Raw genomic sequence first — 22,696 nt, forward strand, 5'->3', positions numbered from 1 at the left:
ACACTGTAATTCTACTTGAAGTCAGTCCTGGGTTGGCTTGTTAAAAACATGTTGAAGGAATTTAGCAGAAGAAAATGTTGTTTTCTGATTTCCTCAGTTTGAGAAATAAATTTATGTGCTGTTTTCTTTTTTTTAGATATTAGGATTAAACATTCTGACTCTCAGTTTCTAAAAACCAGTTGATTTATTTAAAATTGAATCTTAAAATAAGCAAGTGTTTTAGATTTGAAAGGGTGTGTGTTCCACTACAGATCAGAAATTTCCTCTTTTTTTACAGTGTACTGATGGAAAATTTTACCAACAGATTACATTTCTACTTTACCTTTGGGATCTGATTTTGTCCCAGTGATCAGATCAGCTCCACTTACTTATGAAGCATGTGCTTTAGGGCCAGAAAGGGGTCTTTACGTTTGCCTAGTGCTTTATCAAGCTCATTCTTCTCAGTAACCTTGTGATGAATTGTCCGCATCTGTCAGAGAAGGAGGCTGAGGCTTTCCATTGAAGGGTCCACCCAAGACCATTCAGTGTCAGACTCCAGGCCCGGCACTCTTTCCCCAGGGATCTCACAGTTTGGCTTTTAGGGCAGATACGATTATCACAGGATGCCACCAGACAGAATTTGTGCCACAGGGCCTTCAAGAGAAGGAAGCAATTACCCTGACGTGGAAGGCAGGATTGGTCTGGTAGGGGACAATTAATTGGTTTGGCAGAATGCAGGGGTGTTCTGTGCTAAAGCTTAGATAAATGGATTGAGCAGGGGGAAAGAAACTTGTGGGAGTGGAGGAGCGAGAGGGTAAGAGATGGGCCTTCCACAGACTGACCTGACCAGAGAGGAGGGTTGTCATTGTATAAGGTGGGGTCTGGGTGTGGGGGCAAAGAGCCCCTGGAAGGATGACCTTGAACACTAGCTGAGCCAGTCTCATTTAACCTGATTTCCCTAAGTGTGAAGGCATGTTTAGAGTAAATGAGAGGAAGCGATTGAGGAAGAAATCTGAGAGAGGTTATAAAGAAATCATTGATTTAGTTTGCCTGGAGACACTAAACAAAAGGCATGAGTACTTGAACTTGATGGTGAGGTTTCTAGCCAGGGACCTAGAAGAACTCTAAGCAGGGCAGAAGAACTGTAAGCAGGGCGCCTGGGTGGCTCAGATGGTTAAGCGTCTGCCGAAGAACTGTAAGCAGAGGGTGGAGAGACCCACTTAGGGAGAGGGAAGGAAGTTTCAGCTCTGAATGCCCCTGTGAACGCTCTGCGTCTCCATCCCTTACCCTGTTGGTTGTCTAGATGGAGGGAAAGCTCAGTCCTGTTCCGCAACTTTGTTCACGTGGTTAGCCTTCTTAAAAAATGAAACACAACAAATTGCATTTGACAGATAATGATGGCATGTCCAGATATAAAATATTCCTGTGACGCAGTGGCCTCCGGGTCCCTCAGTCACCTCATTCTGCTCTTGTTCCTGCAGCCTGGAGTCCTCGGCTACTTTGAGTTCAATGGCTCGCCCCAGCCTCCTGGTTATCTGACCTTCTTCACTTCAGCGCTGCACTCACTAAAGAAAGGTAAAAATGATTCCAGACATTGGTACTTGCAACAAATGTGTATATATTGAGATCTGCTTTTACGTATGTTACCCTTATGATTATATACTTTAATTTTCCCGATTCCTTTTCTCTGTATTTATATAAAATACACTGTTTTGTGTTCTATTGGCAAACAAAATACTATGCTATTTCAAATACAGTCTAGTCTCTAAGATGTTTAGCTTTTTAAACTGTGGCTTGATCATACCGTGTCTGCAATTATATATTTTGCAGTTGAAAATTTATACCGTAACCTTTTTGAATGTATAGTTACAAGTTTTGGTCAGAGTTTTAGTGGTTATATTACCAGTTGGATATACCATAATTTGGGAATACATTTCCTTTGGGAAGTATTTTTACAAGTATAAAAGTCATGTCACATCACAGCATAAGCAAGCATATACATATATATAAAATTTTGTTTTATTTGTTTATACTCAGCTGAATCATGTATTATTTGAGGTCCCTACTTTTTAAATGAAACATTGTGTCCTGCCCATCTTTTCATGTTGCTCCGTGTTCTTCTCTGTAGCAGTCATGACCTCCTGTCAGTTTTCTGTTGGATACACTTTCATCTCACTTGTCTGTGTCTTCTGTTACCGTGCTGGTCCAGGCCCATTCCCCCGCCCCTGGACTAGACCAGTGGACCCTCAGCTGGTCCCCACTCTTGCCCCTTCTTCCTCGCATTAGGGTCCGTTCTCCCCAGCCTCTAGGGCCCGGATCTCCACCTATCAGACCCCAATTCATCCTTCAGGGTCCAGTCAAATACCACTACTACAGTTTCCCCTGATCTCAGTTGGGTATCCTATTGCTTCTCATTCATAGCACTTAACATAGTTTGTATTTATGTATGAAGTTATGAGATTTGTTTAACGGCTGTCTTCCTCAGACTGTGCGATTTCTGAGGGTGGGGCCCGTGTGTCTTCAGTAAGTGCTCTTCCTCCAGCATCTGGCACATAGCAGGGGTTCAGTCACTATTTGCCAAGTGAGCGATCAGATTGATGGCTGTGTCATCTTTCCCCCAGTAGATCAACCAAAAATATGTAACTGTCCTTCTGTTACTGCGTATTAGATTGCTTCCATATTTTGAGGGGAGGAGGATTAGAATAGTATACTAGAAATACATCAAACAGTCATATGACTGGCTGTTTTAAGATAGACACTGTCTTAGGGTTGTATGCATAGAGAACTACTGCATTCGTGTTTTTCACCTTGGGGACATTGAGAGAGGAAATCAGCCTGTCACATAAGTATGTGTCTGTCCACTTGAAAGACTCTGAGCTGCCCAGATTCAGGTGACTAAGAAGACTTAGTGTAAGTTTGAATTTTGAAAGCAGCATACTGCCTACATAAAAAAGCTTAAGAAGCCGGTACTCAAAAATGTTCTTAGAAAATGAAAGCCCCGGGGCGCCTGGGGTGGCTCAGTCGTTAAGCGTCTGCCTTTGGCTGGGGTTGTGATCTGTAGGTCCTGGGATCGAGACCCGTGTCAGACTCCCCTGCTCAGTGTGGAGTCTGCTTCTCCCTCTTGCTTCCCCTCACCACTCATGCTCGCTCTCTGTCTCAAATGAATAAATAAAATCTAAAAAAAGAAAATGAAAGCCTCAGAGATCTCAAGTGAAAACTGAACATGAAAGGCCAATCTGCACTCACTTACTCATCGACATGATGGTAGCATTCAAGTTTTTGAGTTGAAGAGGACATTTCAAGATGGTGGAAGGATGTTTTATTATCTGGTTAGCTTATATTGTGTGCTAATGATTCATCTTAAATTACTTTTTCATTCAGAGGTTTCCAAAATATTACTTCTTTTTTGGAAGAACCTTTGCAAGTACAAGATATGGTAATCTTTTACCCTCTGTTTTTTCTTTTCTTTTTTTTAAGCAAAGGAAGGTGATAAATGAGTAAAAACTATTTGAAGGAACAAAGTAAACCTCTTTGGTCGAATCCCTGATATTGACAAATGATCACAGGCAGTTTCTTCTCAGAATAAATCTAGTCTCTGATTACCTTGACTACATTTCTTCCCTAGCTTGTGACTCTAGGGGGGTCTGGTAAAATCCTTTGCATATGAACTTTGCAGGAGCTGAGATTCATTTTGATTCATCATTTTTCACTTCATTTTTGTGGGTTTAAGGAACCATTTTTAGAAGAAAAAGGCAAGTTTGGAATGACAACTTTCCATAATATGTGCACTAAAACCTTGCTTTGAGCATCTGGTTTTTTCCTCCGCTTTTCTTTCTCATACCCACAAGTCAGACAGTATTTTACTTATTAATAGTAGCTGTTCAGTAAGAGAAAGGTGTGCACACTTTTTTTTAATGTTATAGTTTGAAATGTAAATTATAGGTCAAGGTTGTATTTAGATTGTGTACAACAAATTGAGGCCTAAGACACATTTGCCTCACTTAACAATTGGTTATGGAGAGCTTAACTAGAGAAGTGTTTAGTCTTGTGGTAGAAAGCAGATGTCCTGGTTTAACATGCCACAAGTGTTTACAAAATGCACATATCTTTCCATTGCCTTTATTCTTTTTTAATTGTCTTGGAAATAGCCAGGACACTCTCTGACATTTGTCTTCAGGTAGCTGGCTGGCATCAGTGGATAGGTATTTTGAGAATGTACCGGATGTGAAGCCTCGTGTCTAGTGTGGAGAGTGTGCTACCAGAGTGTACATGCCTGCCTCAAGAATGCGTGCGTTTAGTTGTAAGATCTGCTTCCATGGTACTTTGCTCCCTCTCTTAAGACCGTTTCTGTAACATTTGATACTTTTACACATTATCATAATGGAATTAGGGAAAATTGGCTTTCTGCCTGAGCACTTAATACTGATTGCTTTCTCTTTTTGTTTGTTTTAACTGTTTCCTTTCATCTCAGTTATCTGGGTCCTTCTCTGCTTGATTGCAGTCTTGGTGCTGATCTGTCTGTGGTGGAGGCCTGCCTGTTAGGTGGTGTGGGCGGTGCTGCTTTGTCATATTTCTGTCTGTTATTTTCCTAGCTGTTACTGTCACCATTGTTTATATAGCAGTTCTGTGTTGTCTGTCTTTTTTTTTTTTTTTTAAGATTTTTAATTATTAGAGTGCATGAGAGCGGGGAGGGTCAGAGGGAGAAGCAGACTCCCCGCTGAACAGGGAGTCCGACGTGGGACTTGGTCCTGGGACTCCAGGATCATGACCTGAGCTGCCCACGTGCCCAGCAGTTCTGTATTTTCATGTAGTTTAATGTGTGGTTCTTTTTCTTGATTTCAGTGTTGTAGTTAAAAGGTTGAATGAATGACTATAATAAAGGGCACTTGACCTTGAAATTGCTCAAGTGAGAGTGATTGAAGCAATGAGATATTAAGTCACTTTGGATCCCTTCCCACCACCACCACTTCTCCTTGTGCCTGGCCTTTTGGGTTCCTTAGACCAGAGTGTAGGCATCGCTCACGACAGGACTGCGTTGGCCCCTTCCTGAAGCATTATTTCTCTGTCTTTCCACTGGCTTTTCTCTGTCCCCTGACACTGGAATCCTAATGAACTGAACTGAAATTCACATGGTACTTAAATGTTACCTTGAAAATACACTAATCCATTAACTAAGGATGTCGTTTCTACTTTTTTCTGCCACCGTTAGGAATTCCTAAACTTAGTTGACTGGGGAACCTTGTGGCCTTAGTTTTCTAAGGAACACCTTTTGGGAACTACTGTTGTAATGAATTTTTTAAAGAGGAATTTATTAGAGGACGAACTGCTAATTCCAGTGTAGGGTCTCTCTACTCCACCAGGTGGCGTCCAGTGGAGCTGTGCTTTGCTGGTAGAATTGAGTCAGGATGCATACAAAGCGCTCTCCTCCGTATCCTTATTCGTGAATAAAGCTTTTTTTGGAGCACTTTTTTGTTAGATTGTGAAATTTTATGTAATAGCAAGAAGTCCAGAGAGGAGGATTTTCTTATTCTATAAGTGACACACATTCTTAAAGGTATTGAGAAAACAAGGGACTGATTTCTTAGGCAAGGTTGATTCTGAGATTGCTTTTTTTTTTTTTCCCTTGGGTTCCTGGATCTAACTCTTGAGAGTTTGGATCAGGCATTGGGTTTAACAGTTCTCTGTGAATGAAACAGGTTCTAGGATTACTTGGTATTCTCGGATAATCTCATTCATTGTCACTGTACTCGTAGAGGGAAATCTTTTCCTGTCTCCTTGAGTTCTAAGGCCCTCTGGGTACTGATTAATACACATTAGAGTAAGGTAGAAATTCCATACTTTTTGTTCCTGTGCCTAAAACTGACTTTTTTTGTGATGTTGCTATCATTTTAGCAAGGATGTCCTCATGTTTCACAGGAGATGCTTTTTTCCCCTTGTGGCTTATCTCTTAAGCCTTATAAATACTGCTAGGTAAGAATTAAGGCCAGACCTCCCCACATAAGTTAGATTCAGAAACATGACTTTTTAATTCAATGAATATTTGAGGATCTACTATGTGCTCCAACTAGAAAGATGAAAAAAACTAGTCCCCAACATGTAGTACCACCAGAGTGAGGCAGGCAGGCAGGCTTGCCTACAATGTGAGTCTGGGGACAGGTTTGTGACAGGTCGTTGGAGTGTGGAGGCGGGACATCCACATCAAATCACGGATAGCTCAGAGGAAGTGATTGGTGGGGTGGGGAGGGTTTCCCGGGAGAATGAGATGTAAGGTGAATGAGGTGTCAGCCTTCAGGTAAGTGTGTAAGGAACTAAAGAGAAGATAGAGAGGGGCTGGGGAAAGCAAAAGGTATGCAGGAAGCTCCGAACCAAATTTATCATTTATAGATATTTAGATTCCTTGAACCTATGTATTTTAAAAATAGGACCATCTTTACTTTCTGTTTTGTGATATTTTCTACTTTTGGAAGATTGTCCTTTTTAGGGAGTGTGTGTGTGTGTATCCTATTTCTCCAAGGTTTTTGGTTTGCTTGTTTGATGTTTTTGAAGCTAAGATAAGACTCCAGACAAAGAACCAAAAATATTTAAATCTTAAGAAACTCTCAGGGATCACCTTCTCTAATAAAGTCACAAGCTTACAGTGAAACAACTCAGTGCAGACAAACCCAGTTCTGGTCTTTACTTGACCAAGTGGAGTCACCTTTATGTAAAGGTGAGTATGGTAAGCTGATACTAGGCTGAGCCCTCCTGTTAGTCAAGCCCTTTATCTGGATGATCCATTCTTCACTCTTTGAAGTAGAAACTGTGAATATGTCATTGTGACTGTCTCTGGTTTGGAAACAGCCTCTGAGGAGACTGTTAACTGACTCGAGGTCACTGTGGCAGGCAGAATGGTGGCTCCCCAGAGATGCCCCTGTTCTAATCACCAGAACCTATGAACATGGTACGTCGCATGGCAAAGGAGAATTGAGGTTGCGTGTGGAATTGGGTTGCTAATCAGCTGACCCTGAGAACAGGAGATTATCCTGGATCATTTGAGTGGGCCCAGTGTCATCAGGAGGATCCTTTAAAATTGGAATTGAGAGGCAAAGAACAGTGTCAAAGTGATGCAATTTGAGAAGGACTTGTCCAGCCCTTGCTGTCTTTGAAGGTGGGAGGGGACACAAGCCAAGGAGTGCAGGCAGCCTGTGGAGGCTGGCAATGGTAAGGACATGGATTCTCCCCAAGAGCCAGAGGGATCATGCCCTATTGACACCTTGATTATAGCCCTTGAGGCCTGTTTTGGACTTCTGACCTCCAGAACTGTGAGATAAATATGTCTTTTTAATCTACTAAGTTTGTGGTAATTTGTGACAGCAGAGGTAGCAAACGAATACAGTTGCATACCAGTAAATGAGGAGCTGGGCTAGGAACCCAGGACCACGTTACTCCCATTTACTGTTGTACTCTCCTGGGATGAGGCAGGGGGCACAGGATGGTGATTCCTGACTCCTGGCCTTTGCCCATGATACTGCTTTAACTAGAATGCCTTTCCCTAGTTAATATCCACCTCCCTAATTTTTCAAGGCCTAGCTGAAGTCCTTGGGGTATTTATAAATACTGTCTCGCTAGCATAACGTCTAGCACATTACGGACATCAAATGGAGATTTCCATACCACCGGTCCTTTCCTGGAGCTCCCGCTGCACGAATTGGCTGTGCTCCCACTTAGCAACTAGCATTGTTTTCTAATTTTCCCCGGAACTTTATTAGTGTCTTCCTAACAAGGAGTTCCCATAGGCCTGGACTGAGTCTCTTAATAAGTCATTTTAGTAGCCGGTGTCCTTTGTAACCGTGGCCTACTCGTGACCCCTTCCAAATGGTCTTCACGTTCCCTGTCTGGAACATGAGGGAGCTGTGCCCTGGTCACCTGTAAAAGACACTTCCGTTTGAAAATGCACTGGCTCTTGGCCTGTTTTTGTAGACCTTGGAGCTAAGAATTGCTTTCATATTTGTAAAGGGTTGTTCGCAAGAAAAAAAAGGAACGTGAAAAAAGTAAAAGAACGTGACCCTCGTGCTAGACCCTAGTAAGAACAGCCTTAAATGGGGATGGAGGAGGGATTTGTAAGCAGATGGGTTTCTTTTGTGAAGTCTCTCCTTCCCTGAAGGTGTTAAAACAAAAAGGAATTTAATTGAAATATGTGTAAGAGGGGCACCTGGGGTGGCTCAGTCATTAAGCATCTGCCTTCAGCTCAGGTCATGATCCCAGAGCCCTGGGATCGAACCCTGCATCGGGCTCCCTGCTCAGCGGAAAACCTGTGTCTCCCTCTACCACTCCCCCTTCTTGTGTTCCTGCTCTCGCTGTCTCTCTCTCTGTCAAATAAATAAATAAAATCTTAAAAAAAAAAAAAGAAATACGTGTAAGAGAAGTACTTGATCATTTTAATATTGTGCTTTGGTGGAATACGGATGGTGTGAGGGTGTTTACTGTCATGTTAGTATATGTGACGGTGTATATTTAGCTTTGCAGTTTGTGTTCCCCTAAAACAACATTTGGAACTACATTTCTCTCTTCCCTAACTCATAAGAAATTAAAAGTCCCGGTGAAGGAGTTCTGTGTTTACTTAGCATTTAGCAGTATTGTGGCAGGCACCAGAATGTGCATGTCTCTGTGGTGCCCAAATGCCAGAGAATTTTCTGGATAATTGTTTTGTGCTTTATATTAAGCATTTTGAAAATACACAAAGGCTCAGAGTCAAATTTCTAGTGACAAAATGCAAGTAATTGCTATAGTTTGTATGTTGGAAACAAACATTTCTGTAGTCTATTACATTTCTTTAAAGGTTTTTTTTCATTTGGATGGATGTATTATTGGAAATGTGGGAAGTCATCCACAGAATAAATATAAATCACTATATAAATGCTAAGTAACATGGGGGGGTGTTACCCTTTTTATGTATTCCTATTGTTTCCCTTTTCCTGCCTTGTATAAAACCTTGGAAAGAAGAGTGGGAAAGCAGTTCATAAAAATAGCAGAGTATAGAGTAAAATGAGGCTTGTTTCCAGGGTGGAAGGTACCATGATGCAGGTTTGCTTGTTGGAAATGTCACTACTTCCCAGAGTAAAGAAGTGAAAGAAATTTTCCCAGAGAGTCAGTGACTTCTTAGCCATGCTGATGAAAAGCCACATGACTTAATCCAGTGGTATTTAGTTTTGAAGTATCATGCTTTATTAGCCGTTCTCCTCATGAGTATTTTACTTGACCTGATATTCCATTTTGTTCCACAATCCCTAAGAGATTAGCTCACACAGATGTCTGCTGGATAGCACATGGCCAGTCCTGATATAAAAATTGCCTCACTGCTCAGCTCCAGCATCTCTCGTCATTCTTTGAGTAGATCCTTGGGTGCCTTACTTTGCAGTGCACCAAGTGCTGTTAGCTCTAGGCCTCTGAGAGAGAATTAACTTCAGAGGCTCAGCAGTTTATACAAGGTCTAGCGACCCACCTTTTCCTTTCTGAAGGAGAGATAAGGTCACACTTTTAAAAATAAAAATAATCATTCTCTGCTGTTGGAGGGGTTCTTGTGGAAAAAAAAATGCAAGAAATATTCTCTTAGGTGTCCTTCCTAAGGACATTGACCATTATTAAGACTTACTGGCTGTTGGATTTATGTCAGCCTAAGTTTCTTCCTGAGTTTACATGAATCTTGCTTTTTCACAATTACCACCCTGGCATAGGCATAGTCCAGTAGAAATATAACACGAACCACATAGGTATTGTAAAATTTTCTGGTTGGCTACATTAAAAGTTAAGAAGAAATTGGTAAAAATAACTTATGTATATAAAATAATGCATTTAACCCACTGTATCCAAATCATTACCACTTTAACATACAATCAGTATAAAAATTGTTGAAATATTATATATGTATATTTTTTGAACCAAGTCTTTTAAACTTTTACACTAGTTTTTTATACTTTTACACTTAACAGCACATTTTAATTCAGATGCTGAAATTTCATTGGAAATACTTAATCTGTATTTAGATTACATAAAAATTACGGTGGGAAAAAGAGGTTTACATACTCAAGTTGTTTTAAACATACTTAAAAGTTTTCCAATGACTGAGTTGAGTCAGTCAATTTAATTTAAAATTAAATCAGTTAAAATGAAATAAAGTTAAAAATCTAGTCCCTCACTCACATTTATTCATTTTAAGATTTTATTTATTTATTTACTGGGGCAGAGGGAGAAGCAGACTCCCCTGCTGAGCAGGGAGCCCAATGAGGGGCTCAATCCCAGGACCCTGGGATCATGACCTGAGCTGAGGGCAGATGCTTAAGGACTGAGCCACTCAGGCGCCCCCTTCACTCACATTTAAAGTGCGCATTAGCCATATGTTCCTAGTGGCTAACATATAGGACCGTGCAGCTCTGGACATAGGCCTCATTATCCAAGTGTCCAAGGGTAAAGCAGTTTTTTTCTTGAGCTACTGAGTCTCCTGCAAGCACATCCCTGAGTTAGTATTTCAGATTTGTGTCCCTGGTTATCTGTTAGTTGGTGAGTGTGAGTTGTGTAACTTTGCTTCAGGCAAATTTATTATTATTACCGTTTTTTTTGAGAGAGCTCGAGAGCGTGTGCACAAGTGTGCAAGTGGGGGAGGGGCAGGGGGAAAGGGAGAGTTTTTTTTTTTAAAGGTTTTATTTATTTGAGACAGAGATAGTGAGAGAGCAGGAGCAGGGGGGTGGGGGTGGAGAGGGAGAAACGGGCTCCCTGCTAAGCAGGGAGCCCGATGTGGGGCTCAATCCCAGGACTCTGGGATCATGACCTGAGCCGAAGGCTGATGCCCAACTAACTGAGCCACCCAGGCGCCCCAGGGAGAGAGATTCTTAAGCAGACCCCATGCTGAGTGCAGAGCCTGCTCGGGGCTCCATCTCATGACCTGAACCGAAATCAAAAGTTAGACACTCAGCCGTCTCAGCCACTCAGGTGCCCCTATTAATAATTTTAAAACAGTTGAAAATCTGTTCTCTTTCCTAGTAAAGGAAACTATTGTTACTCTTTCTGGACTGTTTGAGAATTTTAACATTTTGCCTCCTTGAGGTAGTAGATTTTCCCTCAGTATGTGTGTGCTTTACCCCAATACTAAATCGAAGTTTTCATATTAAAAATTGAATTTAAGGCACGTGGTTTTAAGCAAAATAAAATAGTCTGGTATTAAAATGTTATGCAGAAGCCCCAAAACAAAAGTCTTGATGTAAACCAGAAAGATCGCAATGAGCCAGATGCATCTGAGTAGAAACCAGATGGAATTTCAGATTCTTCCATCCTGGATGCGTCTTTGGTGGTTGCCACGAGGTAAATGGTGACAGTGGTGTTTGGAAGGCACGGGAAGGTCAACAGAAGCTATATGCCCAGGGGGAGTGTGGGAAGCAGGGGTGGAGCTTTCCATTAGTGGCAGAGAACAACGCCAACCTCAAAGATTGGGGTAAAGGGGTAAACCTGTGTAAGTACTGAAAGTAGACAAGATTTTTTTTTTTTTAAGATTTTATTAATTTAAGACAGATACAGAGAGAGAGAGCATGAGCAGGGGGAGAGGCAGAGGGAGAGGGAGAAGCCGACTCCCTGCTGAACCAGTAGCCTGATGCGGGGCTCGATCCCAGGACCCTGGGATCATGACCTGAGCCGAAGGCAGACGCTTAATCGTCTGAGCCACCCAGGCGCCCCTGAAAGTAGACAAGATTAATGGATCAATCAAGGTCATTTATTACTCAGAGCACACAAACAGTGACGTGGTGCCATGGGCCTAGATGGTGGCTGTGTTTGTGGTGGGCTGCCTTGTATCTGAGGGACCCAGAGCCAGGGACTCAGCACCTTTCATAGCAAGCGGCCAATAAGCCAGTCTTCGTGCTGTGGTCAACTCGACCTCCTTAGTTGCCTGACTGACCAGCTACAGAAACTGGTTTTAACTACTGCTTTTACCCCGATGTTCTTTCCTGGTCTTGGTACATGTTGCAAGTGGTCTTTGTGACATCTTTCACTAGATGATTAATAGAGACTTGAAACTGGCCGGTTATCTGGCTAAGAAGAGTTTATTGAGATTTAAAAAAAAATTAATTGAACAGGATCGTGTATGTCATTGTTGGACCTTATTTTGGTGGGGGAGGGGGAAGCATTATTTCAAATTTATTTTTATTTTTTATTTTTTTTAAAGTTTTTATTTATTTGTTTGACAGAGAGAGAGAGGGAACACAAGCAGGGGGAGTGGGAGAGGGAGAAGCAGGCTTCCTGCAGAGCAGGGAGCCGGATGTGGGGCTCAATCCCAGGACCCTGGGATCATGACCCCAGCCGAAGGCAGACGCTCAACGACTGAGCCACCCAGGCGCCCCCTCAAATTTATTTATTTATTTATTTATTTATTTATTTTTTAAAGATTTTATTTATTTTTTAACAGAGAGAGACAGTGAGAGAGGGAACACAAGCAGGGAGAGTGGGAGAGGGAGAAGCAGGCTTCCCGCTGAGCAGGGAGCCTGATGTGGGACTCGATCCCAGGACCCTGGGATCATGACCTGAGCCGAAGGCAGATGCTTAACGACTGAGCCACCCAGGCGCCCCCAAATTTATTTTTAATTCAACGAATTCAGAGTCCTTAATTAAAATATTGAAGCTTCACCGCCTTTAGAACAAAATTACTCATTTTAGAAATGACAGAGACTCCTACTGTAGAAAGCCTTGGAGCCCTTGCTTAACAGAGAATGTTCTGGATGTGGAGGTGAGAAGTGTCATTTTTTTGTCTTTCTTAACACTATAAACTTCCTCTGCTAATTCAAGTACTCCTTGTACACGTGACAGCACAAATTTAAGCGGCCTTTTCTAGCAAGGTTTCCGCTATATGCAGGAACTTAAAGTAGATGTGTGAATTTCGTAGATATCTCTGTATGTGAAAAGTAAAGTTTTAAAATTGTGATATGTTTGGGCATGTTTGAATCTGCTGTGTGCAGGCAGGCTGTCCATTCTTAATGCCGTTATACAGGTTTTTTGAACAGGACCTTTCAACTTTTGGATCAGCCTGTCCCCCTTTTTTTTTTTTTAAAAGATTTTATTTATTTATTCATAAGAGAGAGAGGCAGAGGGAGAAGCAGCTTCCGCACTGAGGGGGAAGCCTGATGTGGGACTCGATCCCAGGACCCTGGGATCATGACCTGAGCCGAAGGCAGACGCTTAACCAACTGAGCCACCCAGGCGCCCAGCCTGTCACTTTTTTTTTTTTTAAAGATTTTATTTATTTATTTGAGAGAGAGAGAGAATGAGAGATAGAAAGCACGAGAGGGAAGAGGGTCAGAGGGAGAAGCAGACTCCCTGCTGAGCAGGGAGCCCGATGTGGGACTCGATCCCGGGACTCCAGGATCATGACCTGAGCCGAAGGCAGTCGCTTAACAAACTGAGCCACCCAGGCGCCCCAGCCTGTCACTTTTTATTCCTCTGCTCCGATAAGTCATGTTGGTGACACTGGCCGACTGTCAAGTGCATTTCCTCAGTGGCTGCTTTTCCTTCTCCTCTTTACTCTTCAGCCGTGGGTGTCCACCAAGATTCAGCCTTCTTCTGGAGAGCGGTGCCTTCTAACCCTCTCTTACGTCCTGCTGTTTCTTCTGACAGCTTTGGCATCTGAACTTACATGTTATGCCATTTTTTTTTTTAAATTCAGATTTTGAGCTAATTTTATACTTGCAGAAAAGTTGCAGAAACAGGACTGGGAGTTCCTCTGTTTTCTTCCTTCACTTCGCTTCCCCCAGTGTTAAGATGTTATATAACCAACCATTTGTGACGGTGCTTTGGTCAAAACTAAGAAATTACCATCGGTACAGTATCATTAACTGGCCTTACTTAAATTCTGCCAGGGTCTTCATGAAATGTTTCTTTTCTGTTCCAGGATCCAATATGGGATCCCACATCACGTTTAGTTCTTTTTTCTCCTTAGTCTCTTCCAACTGATGACAACTCCTTAGTCTTCCCATGTCTTGTGTGACCTTGACCCTTTTCAGGAACACTGGTCATTGTTCATCTTCTTGCTCAAAGAGCTCCCGCTTTCGCCTTTAGGAGTGTCTTGGTTCAGCTCCTGTGTCCTTTGAACGTGCTCTGTCTTTTATTGTGACACAAGCTGTTTCCGTCTCCTTTTGTGCTTCCCTTGCCCCAGCTCTGGAATCAGCCTCTTCTCCAGGGAGCCCTGGTTTCTTTTATGGAAGAAAGGCAATTAGAAACCAAGACTGGGGTGCTGAGTATGCTCTTTGGTATTGGGTGTCATGACTTGTAGGCCCTTTCAGCGGGTAGAGCAAGGACATGTATGTATTTACACCCACGCGTGTGCGTACGTCTGTAGTTCTGTGTGTGTGTGTGTGTGAAAAGCCGTAAGTTTATACTAATGCCCTCTGATTCCAATCTAACACCAGAGTGTAGCTTTCCTCTATTAATGTGTAACTTTTTCCACCCACCCTGAGAAGCCTGGCTCTCATTGTCCTTAGTTTTATAGTACTCAGTCTAAGATACTGTTGCAGTTACTCAGTTCTTTCTCCCTACCCCTCCACCCCTCCACGGTGGCGTGATAGTTATTTGTTAGTGCTTGTGTTCCACATTGGGCTCCCCTACATCTTGGTTGGTTTAATGACTTTTGTTTGTGGGTATGTGAAGGGTGTGAAACATCGCCTAGGCTCTGAGAGTCCCGATAGGAAAAGGTGTCCCCAGAGGAGGAGGGTCAGTCTGACTCACCCCTGTTCTCCCTACCCCATTTCCTCTCCTTGCCCATCCTTGTCCCCCGCCCCCCACACGTACCCAGTCTCTGTCGTTTCTGATTTACCCTTCCTGTTTCTTTGGTTTTGTGCCATTTTAAACTCATCAGATTTGTATGAAAGGTGGTCTCAGGGATTGCCACACCCACTTTCTCCCGCTTGGCAACTCCTCCAAGAGCAAGGCGACACCCCTGCTGCAGAGTGGGACTGGAGGTGGGGGGTGAAGCTGGAAACTAGGTGTGTTTTAGTACCTTCATATTTTTACATTTTGGCTACTTAGATAGAACTTGGTTACATTTAAAGTTAACTGGTATCTTAGTTAACATCCAATAAAGCAGAAGGGGGCTAGGAAAGAGGGTACCTTTTCCTACACCATCTTATCCACTCTCCTTTAATACTAGATATTTTAGTCAATTTTTAGCCACACAAATACTACATCTACTCCTTGAGGGAAAGAAAAGAGAGCTTACACATAAGGATAAGGTCCCCTCTGATCTCTACCCCCACACAAAACTATTTTTATTATCCTTTCAGAGTCTTTATACTTTTTTAAAACATACATTCCTGTAGGGAAAAAATTATGTTGTTTTAGAAGGTGTGAGGTTTTGTGTTTTTTTTTTAATTTTTTAAAGATTTTATTTATTTGAGAGAGAGAGAATGAGAGACAGCACGAGAGGAAAGAGGGTCAGAGGGAGAAGCAGACTCCCCTCTGAGCAGGGAGCCCAATGTGGGACTCGATCCCGGGACTCCAGGATCATGACCTGAGCCGAAGGCAGTCACTTAACCAACTGAGCCACCCAGGCGCCCCTGTGTTTTTTTTTTTTTTTAACCGATAAAAAGGTATACTTTACCTTTCTTCAGCTTGCTTTTTCACTCATGTGTCAAGAAAAATGTTCATGTCGTATAGATAGCCCCACTCCATTGTTTGGAACCTCTACCAGAGTATTTCTTGGTGACAGTCCTTACGTGTGGCTCTGAGCGCCCAGGTGTGGATCAGCAGTGGGGCGCGGGGCTGCAGCTTCTGCCCACAGCTCATTGTGAGCAGCACACCCCCTTGTTCTCCCAGTGGCTGCCACTTTCCGTGTCCCACCAGCATCATATCAGAGTGGCCTTTCTCTAGTGGTCATCAATACTTGGTATTTCCTGTGTCTCAGATTTGGGGCAGTTTGAGTGTAAAGAGGGGTACTTTGTTTTAATTTGCTTTCCTCTGAAATAGGGAGGTTGAGTGTATTTTCATGTAAGTATTAGCCTTTTACATTTTTTTCTGTGGTTTGCCCATTTTTAACTGCTTTCTTTTTCTTATTTACTTGTGTGAGTTCTTTGTACATTTTAGATTCATTCATTTAACCAGTATCTATTGATCTCTTAGATGCCTAGGCACTGCTACAGGTGCCAGGGTAATGGCAATAAATAAGGTTTCTAATTTCACAGGAGTTAAGAGGAAGTTGAACCAAAGAAAATCAAAATAAATCAACCAGATTATGTAGATATTAATAAATGCTATAAAAAAATAGAGTAATGGTAGAGTGCTTGAGTGGAGAGGAAGCCCCAGTTTGCCCTTACAGACTTCATCCTCGGAGTATTTGCACTGAGGTGGGGTGGTCAGGGAAGGCTTCTTGGAGAAGGTGGGGTTGGAGCTGAGGTCTGAATGGCGAGGAGCCAGCCATGGGAGTGTCCAGAGGGAACATGTGTCTGGGCTCTACGGTGGGGCAAATGAGAGATGGGCACGGGGTCACGGGAGAGGAGGTCACATCATCGCAGGTGACCGTGAGGGATGGTCATCAGGAGGAGGCGAGAGGTCTGTTTCATGAGGAGGTTTCTCCAGCCCCTCCTTTCTTGTCTAAGCTAGGTGACCGGAAAGAGCTTTGTGCTGGGGATTTGTGCATCAAGACTTGATCATTGGGTTTGCGGTTGTTTTAAGGCATAGGCTTTTTCTTTAATAAAGGAAAATTTTCTGTTTCAGATTACCTAGGAACAGTACGATTTGGGGTTATCACAAATAAACATCTTGCGAAACTGGTATCCTTAGTACACTCTGGAAGTGTGTATTTACATAGACATTTCAACACATCACTTGTAAGTATTTTGAAATCACATTTATATTAGCGCAGTGGTTCTTAACCTTGTTTAGGTCATGGACTTCTTTGAGAATTGGATAAAATCTGTGGGCACTCTCCCTAGGAAAGTGTACATGATTTTATATGCAAATTGAGAGTTCTACAGCCCCATGCTAGAGCCCGTATCCCTGTTTACCAGCCCCTGCATTAGAGGGCTCTCAAATGTAACATCTAGAAATTCTGTTTATATTCTTTGACTCTGGTACAGCCTCCTTAGTTTTCCTCCTTGGATGAAATTGCAGGATTGTTGCATTGGAGAATTGTTACTCTGGGCCCATGTTCTCAGAGGTTAAGCTTCCATTGGGCGATGTTCTCTGTTCATTTGTTCCATTCATCAGGAGTACTCATGTGACATGCTCTTCTCCTTACATGATGAAATGGATTTTGAAGTTCTTGTTAAGTCACAGTGAGAAGTTGATGGCTTCTCACCCCAGCGAGCCTTGGTTTTCCATTGTCGTCTTTGTTCCCTGACTTCATTTGCTTTTGGTGAACCAACCCCAACTCAGCTATTTCTGAGCTTTTGACCTGTATCCTGCTTAGTCCTGTACCTCTGCTCTATTTGTTGCTGCTTCTTCAGTCCCATCACTGAGATTTTATTTTTCTTAAGTATTTTCTGTCTCTAACTTCACTGACAGTGTGTGTGACTTACAGGTTGAGTGAAGACCAGTATCTGTGTAACCTGTGTACCCAGCCCGTTGAACCTGGGCTCCCCTTGACTCAGCGTGCAAGTTGCATGCCTGTGGGGGGACCGTTAGGCCCTCTCGGGGTGTCCCCTTGGTTGCCAGTCGCCCTGGCTTCTGCAGCTCCCTAGCAGCCCAGATGTTGTGCTGTATTTCTTGTAGTTTGGACTCCAAAAGTCAAATGTGTTTTTGTGTTTCCCAAATAGAAATGTGTACATGATGTTTGAGTATATTTTTTCAAACTCCCGCCGTCCCACTTCGAGAGTCACTGCTTTGCTGGTTTCTCTGCCGCCTTCCCACTCTCCTTGTGCCTCTGAGCTGCTTCTTACTTCCTCTGCTTTTGCTGTCTGTCATCTTCCTTCATCCTCCTTTTGTAGCATGCTCTACAACCACCATGTATGGATTTAGAGGGGAGGCACTGAGGAAGGAACGTGAAACAGAAGCTAGGACTGTGGGAATGGCCCTGGCAAATGCACTGGGCTTACTGCATCAGGTCTGTAGTTCTTAAGGTCATTTGGTTGGTTTAGCAGAATTCCTTTTATCAAATGAACTACTACTGGGATACCGGTATTTTAACATAAAACCAGTGGACATCTTTGTCACGAGGCAATTTAATTCTCTGTTTTGGAGCGTGTAAAAGATCTCATTTTGTGGAACCCTTCAAAGCACTTTTTTGGGGAGTTTCATTTGAAACCAGTGATGCATATTTTTGGAATTTCAAACATAATTTTATGTTGACCTACTTTGGTTGTTACAGAGAAACAAAGCACAAAAATCTAAGTGTCTCTTTCCTTCATTCTGTACATATAAGTGTCATCTGTGGGCTTGTACAAGTTGTGGGTCATTTGTGGATTCTTTCAAGTATTTGTTGAGTTCCTGCTGTGTGCCAGGTGTTCTTCTAGTCACTGGGGGTACAGGGGGCCAGAACAGATACAAAGGTCTGCCCTAACCGGGGTGGGGGAGGGGGAGAGGAGGCTCTTCCCGCCATTATGAGCCAAGTTTTGAGGAACCACTGTAAAAATCTAAATGATCCTTGACTTTATAACTTCCGTTCCTGTAGGTGTTCATTATCCTTTTACAATAATCCTTGTATAAGAACCCAGTAAAATGTAATAGCTCCCTTTGGCCAGGGTGAAAGAGGTCATTGTTGCCAGCAGCAGATCGGGAGAGTTCTTCAGTGGTAGACGAGTCAGCTGAAGGGGACGGGAGGCATCTGTGACCTGGAAGTCACCTCTCTGCAGCCGCTTCCGCTCTTTCCAACCACTTGTGAGGAAACGCTGTGTCTGGAGGAGCAGGGGCAGGTCACGTCCCTGAGTCGTCTTGTCTGCAGCTGGGCAGTGGTGGGGTGGTCGGGGCCTCCGGAGCCTGCCCTGCCTTCAGCCCTCCCGGTGTTGTCCTTCGCAGGTCTTTCGCAGGGAGGCCGTCAACTACACGGCAGAGAACATCCATAAGTGGGCCTTAGAGAATCGAGAGGCGCTCCTGCGATGGCTGCGGCCGCACGGCGGCAAGAGCCTCCTGCTGAACAATGAGCTCAAGAAGGGGCCGGCGCTTCTTGTATTTCTACCTTTTAATCCTTTAGCCGAAAGCCACCCTTTAATAGATGAGGTAAGAGTCATAATGTTAAAAGGTATCTCCTAGGGAGCAGGAAAGCCTCATGAACTTGGACGTCTCGCTCCTGGTTCACAGTGATTTCCGCCAGGAGCCGAGAGCCTGCCAGCAGCTGCCGCTGCATTTCTGCGCCGTTACTCCTTCCTCCCGTAAGTGGGCAGGAGAGTGGGTGCCGGGGGTAGGACCCACCGTGGCCTCTTTGGCCACATTGACGGACAGCTGCTCGGGTCTGGGGGAGTCGGCGAGAACAGGCCTGTCTGAGCTGCGCCTCCCCAGGGTGGGACCAGAAGTCCTCCGTCCCGCCATGACCGGCTGCAGGAGTGGCGTAGAGGGGCTGGACTGCAGCACAGGCAGGGTGCGGGGTGGCCTCGGGGGTGGCCATTGTCGGGGGGTTGGGCCTGACTGCCAGCCCTGGCCGACCTCAACCCCTGGCAGCCGGGAGCGGCAGTGGTGATACTGGGCTCCCTTGTTTCTCTAAGCCTTTCTTGTGAAGATAAGCAGAGCTGTTTCCAGAGGCGGACGCTGTCAGGAGTCTGCCCCTCCCTCTGCTTTTCCTGTTTCGGCTGGTGCACTTACGCTCTCTGGGTGGGAGTTGATTTTATACATGGATCATTTGGAGGCACTTAGAGAGAGTAATAACAATTACCAGAGAGCACCTGGGATTGCTAAATTGGATTTACTGGGGGGTTTATTTTTTCCTTCCCTCAAGGATCCCTTAACTGGCCAAAACCAATTTCAGACAGCCAGTGTAGCACTGGCTGGGCTAACCAGACACTGCCTCTCTCCGAGCCCCTCTGCGTGAGCCTGATGGTCTGCCTGGAGGCGGCAGGGAGACTGGCCTCTTGCCCAGCCGGACCCCTGACTTTGCTACTCTGGAGCCTCATTGTGAGAGTTGTTACCCCTGATGCTACTCTGGCTTTGAGGAAGAAACGAGAGAAATGAAATAGCTTTGTTTCTTCTCCTCTGATTAGGGAGGACTTGAAGTAATAAGACTTATTTTCTTGAGAAAATCTTCACTACACGGATAGTTTATGAACTAAGGCATTCTCCCAAATTACTAGGCCTTTACTGCATCTACTATTAAGAGCCATAAGGCTCTTTGTAGGAAAGGTGGGGTTTTTAACCACAGCATTAGCTATGGTTTGGGATTTTTACTTTGACTTTTAAAATTTCTTTGTGGAGAATTCTATCTTGTCTGATTTGGGCAAGTAAGCGTCCTGGGTGGGGTAGTATTTTGTGACTGGAGCCGGTCCTCTGTTCAGGGGATCGTGGTTGGATTTAGGCCCCTGGTGGGAGGACGCTAGCTTTCTTGCCTTTTTCCCTGGCTCAGTGTTTCCCTTCTCTCCCCTGACTCCTCCATCTATGGCCAGGCCTTCTTCTTCTTCTTTTTTATTATTTATTTATTTATTTATTTTTAAAGATTTTATTTATTTATTCATGAGAGACAGAGAGAGAGAGAGGCAGAGGGAGAAGCAGGCTCCTGCGGAGCAGGGAGCCTGATGCGGGACTTGATCCCAGGACCCTGGGATCATGACCTGAGCCGAAGGCAGACGCTTAACCATCTGAGCCACCCAGGCGCCCCTTCTTCTTCTTTTTTAAATCTCTTTGTTCCTGTGGCTCTTTCCTCAGAGTTCAGAGTGTCCCTGCAAGGTGAGTGGATTCCCCAACCTCAGTGTATGGTTGAGATTGTTGAAAACCAAATGGCATCTCAGCGGTATTATGGCTTCTTTATTAGCCAAGTAAAGTGTTCTGTGCAGTACATTTCCCTCTTCATTTTAGGTCAGTTTAGCAAATGTTTATGGAGCACTGTGTCAGGGAGCCATGGGGGAGAAAGATGGATAAGATGCAGCCTTACCCTCGTGGTCTCAGAGGCTTGTCCAGTAGGGGCAGGAGGAGCTTGCTTTCAATTAATTCAGGGTGGAGGAAGGTCAGTTCCAGGCCCGGCTCAGGAGGAACTGGAGGAGAGAGGGCTCTGTGCCAGGAAGCTGAGGCTGTGGGCAGGGCAGGGATGGGGGACAGACTTTTGGGGTGGCCAGGATGTGGATGGGTTGAAGGAAACGTAAGGGAAGGCGCAGCCTGAGCAGAGGCACGGCGGTGGGGAGGTTGCTGCGGGTTCAGTGTTAGCAAGTGGTGCGGGTTGTGTGGCCCCCGGAGGGGCTGCCTGGAGAAGACCCAGGTGGAAAGCCTGAAGAGGAGAGGCCATTGGGTGAGACTTTGAGGACTCCAGGGTTCAGCGTGGCCAGCACAGTGTCACCGACAAAGGAGAGATGTCCGCAGAGTCGTGTTCCCATGCTTGGCGTTTTCCAGGCAGCAGTGTTCCAGGAGTGTGGGAAGTAGTAAAGTCTGGAGCTTGGGTGCTGGTGGGGACGGGAAGTGGGGTGTGTGAGCAGGGGGTAAGGAAGCCGTCAGGGTTGGGTTGGGTGGGTCGGGGAACAGCACACTTGGACATTCCCAGGCTGAGTTCTAAGCTCATCAGCTCGTCAAGCACAGGAGAGTTTAAGCCTTAAGCCTTTTTCCTATGCCCACCTCGAGGCCCAGTTGGGCAGGCAGTTGAGGAAGCTTACGTTGTGGAGAGAGGTCAGCGTCCCATGAAGGTGGTAGCGTCGGGGCTTGCCAGGCAGCAGGTTTTGAGGCAGCTGTAGTGGGGAGTGTGGTGGGGGGCACACAAGAGGACGGCTTTATGCCGGTTCCCTTGTGAGCCCCGGTTTGGGACCGGCAGCTGCCGACACACACGCAGCGCCCCCCAGCACCCCCACGGGAGAGCTCAGCGTCAGGCCGCTGGCCCCCTGCGTCTCTGCAGAGGGTCCTGGAGAGGTCATAGGATGACCCAGTGTGCTGCTCAGAAGACGTGCTCCCTGCAGCCAGCAAAGAGTCCGTGTGCCTCGATTCCGCTTTCACAGCGCCGCTCTGACACGTTCACAGTGTGTGAGCCTCACGAGCAAGGTCATGGTTGTCTTGTTCTGGCTTAAACATTTGTCTGATTAAAGAAAATGGAAGAAAGCATTTACAGCACAAATAGTTGAAGTTCTTTGCCAGATTTTCCTCAGTAGTTCATGTGAAATTAAGTATGACCTCAAGCGTTTCACATGTAAAGATGGAACTGGACTTGCATTGTCAAAACTGCCCCGGGTGTGAAAGGAATGTGAAAGTAAAAACTAGTTCAATTTATAGGAGAAAAGTAAGAATTCCTCTCTTTTTTTAAGAGCATTACTCTATACAAAATATTTTCTTCAATTAAAAATATCCTTTACGTGGCTGCTTTGCTTATGAGCAGTGTTGTGAAAAGAGATGAGGAGAGAAGACCCTTTAAGGACCCCTGCTGTCCTTAGTATACTCCTCCTTGGACTTCTTGTAAAAGATTGCAGTAAATACTTGAATTTTTGTGGGGTTTTTGGAGGGGTGGGCGGGGGCACAGGTGGGAATGGTAATCCATTGTGTGTTTGGGTCCAGAGCAGTGCCCAGATGGGGCCAGAGGGCAGCTGGGCTCCTGTGGATCCTATGGGCCTGACCTTTTTAGTGTGCTGTGCTGTCAGAGCCTTTTCCAGAGAGGGCT

At 44.5% G+C, this 22,696-nt stretch overlaps 1 protein-coding gene across 4 annotated transcripts in view; it reads left to right on the forward strand.

The window, feature by feature from the left end:
* The window catches only part of TXNDC11 (thioredoxin domain containing 11), a 59,436-nt gene that overhangs the window by 22,660 nt on the left and 14,080 nt on the right, over positions 1–22,696 (forward strand). For all 4 annotated transcript variants that reach the window (XM_025855618.2, XM_025855617.2, XM_073899500.1 and 1 more), the window contains 3 exons: positions 1,461–1,554; positions 16,702–16,814; positions 18,940–19,140. In XM_025855618.2, coding sequence (XP_025711403.1) covers positions 1,461–1,554; positions 16,702–16,814; positions 18,940–19,140 — 408 coding nt within the window. The remainder of the gene's footprint in view (positions 1–1,460; positions 1,555–16,701; positions 16,815–18,939; positions 19,141–22,696) is intronic.

The sequence above is a fragment of the Callorhinus ursinus genome, unplaced genomic scaffold, assembly GCF_003265705.2.
Source record: "Callorhinus ursinus isolate GAN/ISIS: 27379988/994484 unplaced genomic scaffold, GSC_fseal_2.0 scaffold13, whole genome shotgun sequence".
Taxonomy (NCBI): domain Eukaryota; kingdom Metazoa; phylum Chordata; class Mammalia; order Carnivora; family Otariidae; genus Callorhinus; species Callorhinus ursinus.